At 47.7% G+C, this 9,173-nt stretch overlaps 1 protein-coding gene across 1 annotated transcript in view; it reads right to left on the reverse strand.

The window, feature by feature from the left end:
* The window catches only part of SSC5D (scavenger receptor cysteine rich family, 5 domains), a 38,608-nt gene that overhangs the window by 18,013 nt on the left and 11,422 nt on the right, over nucleotides 1-9,173 (reverse strand). The window contains exons 9-12 of the mRNA XM_008582230.1: nucleotides 5,202-5,519; nucleotides 3,430-3,966; nucleotides 3,030-3,344; nucleotides 2,654-2,818 (exon numbers count right to left, since the gene is read on the reverse strand). Coding sequence (XP_008580452.1) covers nucleotides 2,654-2,818; nucleotides 3,030-3,344; nucleotides 3,430-3,966; nucleotides 5,202-5,519 — 1,335 coding nt within the window. The remainder of the gene's footprint in view (nucleotides 1-2,653; nucleotides 2,819-3,029; nucleotides 3,345-3,429; nucleotides 3,967-5,201; nucleotides 5,520-9,173) is intronic.

Genomic DNA, 9,173 nt, shown 5'->3' on the forward strand with positions numbered 1-9,173 from the left:
AGGAAAAGTCAGAGAGACGCGCAAGGCTGCTGGCTTTGAAAAAGGAGGAAGGCGCCATAAGCTAAGGAATGCAGGTGGGCTCTGAAGCTGGAAAAGAAAAGGAAATGGATTCTCCCATAGATCCTCCGAAGGGAACACAGCCCTGCTGACACTTTAATCTTAGCCCAAGGACTCTTGTCAGACTTGACTTACAGAACTGCAAGATAATTAGTTCGAGCCACTAAATTAGTGGTGATGTGCTATGGAAGCAATAGAAACTGATACAGTTCCTTTAGAGAGTTTAAAGCTAGCAGAGATTAACAATGCCAATGCAAATTTCTGGCAATGCATATTTCTCCCCTCCAGACTTTGCTCCTTAGAGAATTCCCATCCTTCTTGAGTCTGCTGGTGATATAAGACCATCTCCTCTGTGAGGTTTTCCTTGATTTCTCTATTATAACCACTCCTTCCCTGTAATCCTGCAGCTGTTGTTCATTTTCAGCAAATAACTATAACAACCAATGTGTTGCAGTTTTAAATATTTCACACATTGCTTCCAACAAGCAAAATGTCACTCAGTTAGTTCTAATCCTGGTGAAGCCACCACTGAAACCTAGTGGAGGAGTTGGACTCCAGACTGGTGCTTCTAATTATTTCAGCATACATCGTTCCCAATCCAACAAGCATGTGTGAAACCGTTTAAAACGGATTCCAACTCTGGCTCCTGAGTTAAATTTTAACATCTCTCAGCCTCGCTTTTTTCCCCCCATCTGAAAGACGGGTGTAGCAATGGGACTTCTGTCACCCGGTTGTTGGAATCGTGCATGCCTAGCACAGAGTGAGTTCTCCTTGAGTCTTTCCAACAATCCTGGATCCTACCCCCCCTAACACACACACACTTTTTCCAGAGGAAGAAACGGGGTCTCAAAGAGGCTGTCATTTTTTCAAGATTATATTTCTACTGAAGATATACATTCATGCCTGTTGTCTCTCCCACTGCCCACCCCCGCAACTCCCTCCAAGTCTTCCTGTTATTAAAGTTGTACATATGACTCCCTTGATATTTCCCNGCAACTCCCTCCAAGTCTTCCTGTTATTAAAGTTGTACATATGACTCCCTTGATATTTCCCTCGTGCAGTCTGTAATTCTGCATTTATCTGTGCTCATCTACTGCCTTCTCCCCCACTGGGAGGGATCCCCCAAGGTGGGACTAGGCTGCCTCCTTAGCTGCAGGAGCCCAGCATTTGACTGTGTCTGCCACGAGGGGGCACTATGGGACAGGGAGGCCTCGCTGGGTGACAGAGAACAAAGGTTCTGGAACCCTGGCTACCCTTGAACAAGAAGCATCACCTCGGTTCAGGAAACTGGGATGATGGGACCTAACTCATCACTTGAGTTCCCCCCCACCCCAAGTCACTGCGCCTCCAGGGCCAGCTCCCTCCTTCCCTTTCCCCTATGGCAAGGCTATTTGCTGAGACTTAGTGCGCTTCGCCCAGCTTTCATTACCACGCCATGGGCCAGCTGGCCAATCAGAAGGCGCAGCGTTCTGTGACATCACGAGGAGCGAGGTAGAGGAACGCCTGCCCTGCCGCCCCTCGAGGCCCGCCTCACCCCGCGTGCGCATGCGTGCTGAACGCCAGTAAAAGGCGGGAAAGGACGCGGGTCACAGGATCCTCCTAAGGGGACAAGGAAGGGTGAGCCTCTCGGGAGAGAACAGGCAGAGGGGCGCAGAGCAACAAAGGCAGAAACCAGAACAGATCTAGACAGCGAGCAGGGAGCGAGACCGGAGTGGAGGGAGAATGTGAGAGAAACAACTAGTGCAATAGTGAGAGCAGGAATGGGGACGCTTGGGGAGGGAGTGAAACGGTCCATGAGGGAAACGGGTGGGGGCGGTGAGAGAGGCAGGAATGAGAAATGGACAGGAGAGGTAGTGAGACAACAGGGGAAAGATGCAGACCCTGGGAAAATGAGAGAGAGGGAGAGGCCCTGGCAGTCAGGGACAGAAGGTGGGAGAACTTGCCAGTGGTGGCAACATGGGGGCCAGGGCGGGTCAAGGCCCTGGGTTTGGCAGCAGAGATGAAAGGTGACAGGGAGACAGGGGCCACGGAGCAAAGAGGACAGAGCTGTGGCACTACAGGCTGACCCCACTGGTGAGAGGGAGGGGATGAGGCCTGGGGACAGGCAGAAAAGAACCTGGCTCCAGGTATCCCCACCCACATCTGAGCCACAGCGTGACCTGGACCAGAGCATGAGCTGTGAGAGCAGGTAAGGTTTCGCTTTGCTTTGGGTAGCCCTTGGTCATGGGGTCTGGGGGGATTTCCACTAAGGTCCTGGATCTAGAGGCCCAGGCTCGTGTATTATGGCCACTTCTTGGCATACCTTGTTGGTTTACTTGAGGACCATGGGTTCGGGGTTTACTTGAGGACCATGGGTTCAGGGTTTACTTAGCCTGGTCTGATCTCTCAGAGACACCTGGTGGTCTCCTTTTCTAGGATCTGCAGGAGAGTATTATGTTCCAAGGAACACAACAGAGTCTCTGGGGCCAAGAAAAACCTGTCTGGGGTCTCTGAGCCCTAGACCAGCTCATTTAGAAGGGTCTTTCTGGAAAGCTCTGCAGGGGGGCGAATGGAGGTTTAGGGAGGTCCCTACGGCCACCCCAGTTATGCCCCTCACCTGTGTCTGGAAGGTGCCTTGTATCTGGGGAGGGAGTCCCTGGGCGCCTGGTGGTGCCCCAGGAGAGAGTGTGTCCAGGTGCTGCTGTGGTGATCCCCTTGGCAAGGTCCTCTCCTGAGGTGGAGTCCCAGGTCCAGGGGGGATAGTCATCATAGTCTGTGTATCCTTGGGAGAAATCGGGACAGTGGTTGAGCCCTGTCTCCTCTCTCCTTGCTGCTACTCCTCCCTCCCCTTTTGGAATGTTCTGGAGCAACTCTGGGATCCTCTCACCCCAACCCCCTCATGCCCAGTTCATTACATTCCACCATGATGCAGTCACCCTGCCCTACCCCGACACCATTCCCTTGGCCACCTCCCCTGGGCCAATCCCTGATACCAGTGCAGGTGAGCCCCACGTCTTCCTCATGGTCACAGTTGTGCTTCCCCCATCCCCCCGAGGGGCAGTCGCTCAGCGAGGCTTCGTTTCCCTTACAACCCATGTCATCCAACCAGATGGGCCCAGTCCCAGGGCCATAGTGGGTTTTGCCCACTCGGGGCCGGACCTTTCCACAGCCCAATTCCCAGCAGGCCACAGTGGCATCCCGTAGGTCCCAGCTGTCATCACACACTGTCCCCCAGCGTCCAGCATGCCACACTTCTAGCCGGCCGGCACACCGGTTGGGTCCGTCAGCCAGACGAACACGGACAGGGCCTGCCAGTGGAAGGCCCTTAGGTCAGGAGGGAAGGGTCAGCTCTTCCCTTCATTCCCCTGTCCCCTGCACATTTTCACCACTCACCTGATTCTCCAGTGGCGCTAGCAGTAGGGGAAGGGCCTGGGTCTTTGGATGACTCTGGAGATCCTTCTGCTGGGATTTTGGCAGATGGCTCCAGGGAGGCCTGAGGGATTTGCTTGGTGGTGGCCTCAGAGGTAATATCTTGGGGACCTTGAGTGGCCCATTCTTGGTGGGCCTGAGGAGTCAGCGTTGTGGTGGTGTGTGAGGTCCGTCTGTGAGGGGCATCAGTGGCCAGGGTGGTGGTGATCCGTGAGGTTATTACTGGGGGGCTTTGGGTGCCTCGGCCCCTGGAGTGTTTAGTGGTTGGTATCACTGGGGATTGAGTGGTTGGTCTCTTTGCATTTTTTGTCACCCATTTCTTAGTACTCTTAGGCATTTTCTCTGGGGCCTTAGTGGTTGTTTTCTCCAGAACACTGGAGGTCAGACTTGGAGAGGGCTTGGTGACCAGCTCTCCCGGGAGCCAGGCATCCGGATCTCTACCCATTCCAGGGATCCAGCTCCAGCTGAAGGGGTCTGAGATGGAGTCCAGTCCAGGAGGCCCTGGAAAGTGGGTGAGGAGGAAAGAGTAGAAGGAAACACCATGATGACAAGATCATCCATGCAGGCCCCTCCTTCTCTCCAGTCAGTCACCTAGTTCCCATTCATTCATCATTTATTCATTCATTCATTCACATCACAGATATTTATCGAGCACCTCTTGTGAGCCAGACACTCTGTTAGACCCTGGGATACAATAGCGAATCAAAGATAACACTGTCCCATGCCTTCTTGGCACTTACAATCTAGATGTGACTGACCCCTTTTGCCCCCTCACAACCAACCTTCTCAAAACCTTAGCTTCTGCTTCACATCACAGCTTCACATCCTGTACCTTTTGATGGGTCCCCATACCTCTCTGTCAATTCTCACTAACAACCAGAGTGGTACACCCAGGTCTGACAGGCCATTCCCTGGCTTTAAATCCTTCTGTGACTCCTCATTGTCCTCAGGAAGAGGGAGAAAGGGCCTTAGCTTCAAGCAGTTTTAATGACTCCATCCTTTCAGACATCACTATTCATCTTATATCTTTCTGATAATCACACGTGTACAATAAAGGATTAACCTTGCCCAAAGAAATGTTTCACCCTTTACACCTACCTCCTGGGAGATGACTTCTAAGCCCTTGGAATGTCTTGCCTGATAAAAGAATCTTTGTTTACCTGGAAGATTTGGGCCATGCCAGAAAGTCTATTTTAGCAATGTGATTTATGGTCAGCCATGTAGGCAGTTAGCCCTGTCTATGTGACCAAGTCCCTACAAAAACTCTGGACACCGAGGCTCAGGGGAGCTTCCCTGGTTGGCAGTACTTTATGTGAGCTGTCACATACTGTTGCTGGAAGAAGTAAATGTTGTCCACACAACTCCACTGGGAGAGGACAATTGGAAGCATATGTCTGGTCTCCTAAACTCTGCCCATGTGCCTCTTTTCTTGGCTGATTATAATGTGTCCTTTCATTGTAATAAGCCATAACCTTGAGTATAACATCTTCTCCAATTTCTGTGAGTCCTTCTGGTGAATTATTAAACCTGAGGGTGGCTTTGGGAACCTCCCAAACTATAAAATGTCACATGGGTTTGCAATGATTTGTTTGTGCATTGCTTTCCTTCCATGAGCTATGAGTTTCTCAGAGACCAGGACCATGTTCATTCCATCCCAATGTTAGTGCCAATGTGAGCTCCCATTCCCTTCTCCAGGAACCCCTCCTGAAGGAAGTGGATGGCCAGAGCCTCCTTACCAGTGCAGGTGACTCCAACATCCTCATTGTGAGCACAGTTGTGCTTCCCCCAGGGAGCAGCAGGGCAGTCAGAGAGTGAAGCCTCAGTCCCCACACAGCCCACATCGTCCAGCCAAATAGGGCCTGCGCCCCAGCCGAAGCGGCCAGCAGCAGGGTCTGGCTGCCGAGGTCCTCCACATCCCAGCTCCCGGCAGACCACAGACGAATCGCGCATGTCCCAGCTATCATCACACACAGTCCCCCAGCGCCCATCATGCCACACCTCCAACCGGCCTGAACACCTGCTGGGCCCAGCCACCAGGCGCAGCTGCGGGGACCCTGGAGTAGAAGAGACCCAGAGAATTAGAGAGTCAGAGAAGCCATCCAGCCTTCCAACTCTTCATCCACCTTTCCCTTCCTCCATCTTCCTTTCCATTCATCCAACCATTCATCTGTCTAAGTTTTGCCTCATTCATCCAGCCTTCCAGGTAGCAAGTATTTATTGAGGCCTTTTCTGTGCCATCTTCTGAATGGGGCACAAGAGATAAAGAGTCAGGCACAGTCTGGTGGCTCCTCAAAAAGCTAAACATAGAATTACTATGTGATCCAGAAATTCTACTACTAGGGATAGACCCAAAATAAATTGAAAACATATACTCATACAGACACTTGTGTGCAAATGTTCATAACAACACTATTCACTATAGCCAAAGGGTGGAAACAGCCTAAATGTCCCTCTGTGTATGAATGGGCAGACAAAAGGTGGTATTTGTCCTGGCAATGATTTCACGGAAATTACCACAAAAGCACAGGCAACAACAATAACAACAAAAATAAACAAGTGGGACTACATCAAACTGTAAGGCTTCTGCACAGCAAACAATCATCAGAGTGAAAAGGCAACCTATGGAATGGGAGAAAACTAGTTGCAAACCATACATAAGGGGTTAATCTCCAAAATATATAAGGAACTTCTATAATTCAATAGTAAAAGTAATAATAATAATAACCCTATTAAAAATTGGGATAGGGACTTGAATAGACGTTTCTCCAAAGACAATACACAAATGGCCAACAAGTATATGAAATAGTGTTCATCACTAACCATCAGAGAAATGCAAATCAAAAGCACAATGAGATATCGCCTTACACATTTTAGGATGGTTGTGGTGAGGAGGTGGAGAAATTGGAACCCTTGTACACTGTTGGTGGGAGTACAAAATGGTGCAGCCACTATGGAAAACAGTATGGAAATTCCTCAAAAAATTAAAAATAGAACTGTCATATGATCCAGCAGTCCCACTTCTGGGTGTCTATCCAAAAGAATTGAAATCAGGATCTTGAAGAGACATCAGCACTCCTAGGTTCATTACAGTACTATTCACACTTGAAGAGACATCAGCACTCCTAGGTTCATTACAGTACTATTCACAATAGTCCAGATGTGGAAATAACCTAAATATCCACTGACAGTTGAAAGGATAAAGAAAATGTGGTGGATACATACAATGAAATACTATTCATCCTTTAAAAAGAAGGAAATTGTACAATATGCAACCATATGGATGAAGCTTGAGAACATTATGCTAAGCGAAACAATCCAGAGAGATAAACACTGCATGATCCTACCTATTCGAGGTATCTAAAATGGTCAAATTTAACACCAAGATCAAGGGTTTGGGTCCCATAGCGGCCTGCCACCAAAAATAATTAATTAACTAATTAATTAATTAATAATAATAATAAAATCGTCAAATGTATAGAATAAAAGAGTGGAATGGTGGTTTCCAGGGGTTGGGGAGAAGGGGAAAATGGGGATTTACTAATCAACAGGCATAAAGTTTAAGTCAAGCAAGATGAATAAGCTTTAGAGATCTGCCGAACAACATTGTACCTATAGTCTACAATAATGTACTATACACTTAAAAATTTGTTAAGAGGGTAGATCTCATATTAAGTGTTCTCACCACAAAAAAATAAAAACAAGGGCTGGCCCGCTGCTCACTCAGGTGAGTGCGGTGCTGATAATACCAAGGCCACGGGTTCAGATCCCTACATAGGCATGGCCGGTTTGCTCACTGGCTGAGCGTGGTGCTGACAACACTAAGTCAAGGGTTAAGATCCCCTTACCGGTCATCTTTTTAAAAAATAAATAAATAAAAAATAAAAATAAAAATAATAACAAACCAGAAAGTGATCTGTTCATACAATGGAATATTATTCAGTCATAAGAAAGGAATGAGGCACTGATACACACTACAATGTAAATGAACCTTGAAAATGTTATGCTAAGTGAAAGAAGCCAGACACAAAGAGCCACACAGTGCATGATTTCATGTATGTGAAATATCCAGAATAGGCAAATGCATAGAGACAGTGATAGAGTTTGATATGTTGTCCCCCCAAAGCTCATGTTGAAATCTGATCCCTAATGTAGAAGTATTGTGAGTTATTTAGGTAATGGGGGGCGAATCTCTCATGAATAGATTAACGTTCTCCCTGTGGGGAGAGGGTAGTGAGTGAGATCTTACTCTATCAGTTCCCACGAGAGTTGGTTGTTTAAAGGACTCTGGCACCTCCCCCCCTCTTGTTTCCTCTTACCATGTGCTCTCTTTGTACCTGCTGGCTGCTGCCCTGTGGCTTCCTGCCATGAGTAGGAGCAGCCCAAGGCCTGTTCCAGATGCAGCTGTCCCAGAATTGTGAGCAAAATAAATCTCTTTTCTTCATAAATTACCCAGTCTCAGGTATTCTGTTATAAGCAACAGAAATGGACTAATACAAAAAATTTTAATGCTGTGGATTGATTGAACTGTGTCCCCAAAGTTCATACATTAAAAGCTTAATTCCAACTGTAACTGTTGAGGATGGGAAATCCTATTATGGTAGTTGAAAGATGGGGCCTTGAAGAGATGATTAGACTGTAGGACCATGCCATAGTGAATTGATTAATAATGGTGGTCAGGGGTGTGGTTTTGAGGGCTTTAAAAGAAGAGCACATGAGAGGTTAGTCTCTCTCTGCTCTGCCATTTTCAAACATGTGAGCTCCCTGGGTCACTGTCAACACCACCAAGACCCTCACCAGATGTGTTCTCTGGACTTGGGACTTCCCACCCTCCAAAACTGTAAGCAATAAATTTCATTTTCTTTATAAAATATCCAGTTCCGGGTATTTTGTTATAAGCAACAGAAACGGACTAACACAGACAGAAAGCAGATTAGTGGTTGCCAGGGGCTGGGGGGAGGGGAAAATATGGTGGTTGCCAGGGGCTGGGGGGAGGGGAAAATATGGAATGACTGCTTAATGGGTACAGGGGTTTTCTTTTGGGATGATGAAAATGTTCTGGAGCTAGGTAGAGATGGTGGTTGTACAACATCCTGAATGTTCTAAATACCACTGAGGTGTACAATTTAAAATGGTTGATTTTTTGGGCCGGCCTGGTCCCGCCGAGGGTTCGGATCCCATGTGGAGACCGGTTCCCGCTCACTGGCTGAGCAGGGTGCGGGCGCAACACCGAAGGTTGCGATCCTGTTGCCGGTCCCCAGTACGGGCGCGACACTGAGGGTTGCGATCCCGTTACCGGTCAGTAAAAAAGACAAAAAGGAAAAATATAAATAAATAAATAAAAATAATTTTAAAAATAAAATAAAATTGTTGATTTTTAACATGTTAGTGAATTTTGCCTCAATCAAAAAAAATTTTTTTGTCTGTGTCCAGAGGCTTTTTCCATGCAATTGTTCAACAACTTTTTGTGTGTTTGTTTGTTTGTTGTTGTTGCTGTTGTTTTAAGAGTCAGGCATAGCCTCTGCCCTGAAAAGCTCACAGTCTTTAGAGAAAGTAGTATGCATACACTTAATTACAACTCAGTGAGCTAACTGGGACAGTGGGAGTACAGGTGAGGCAAGGCAGAAACACAGTGAAGGGAAGGAGAGAGGAATTCTGCCCCAGGAAGCTGGAGAAGGCTTCCCAGAGGAAGTCACTTAAAAGAAGGAGTG

This window comes from Galeopterus variegatus, unplaced genomic scaffold (genome assembly GCF_000696425.1).
Source record: "Galeopterus variegatus unplaced genomic scaffold, G_variegatus-3.0.2 Scaffold2545, whole genome shotgun sequence".
NCBI lineage: Eukaryota > Metazoa > Chordata > Mammalia > Dermoptera > Cynocephalidae > Galeopterus > Galeopterus variegatus.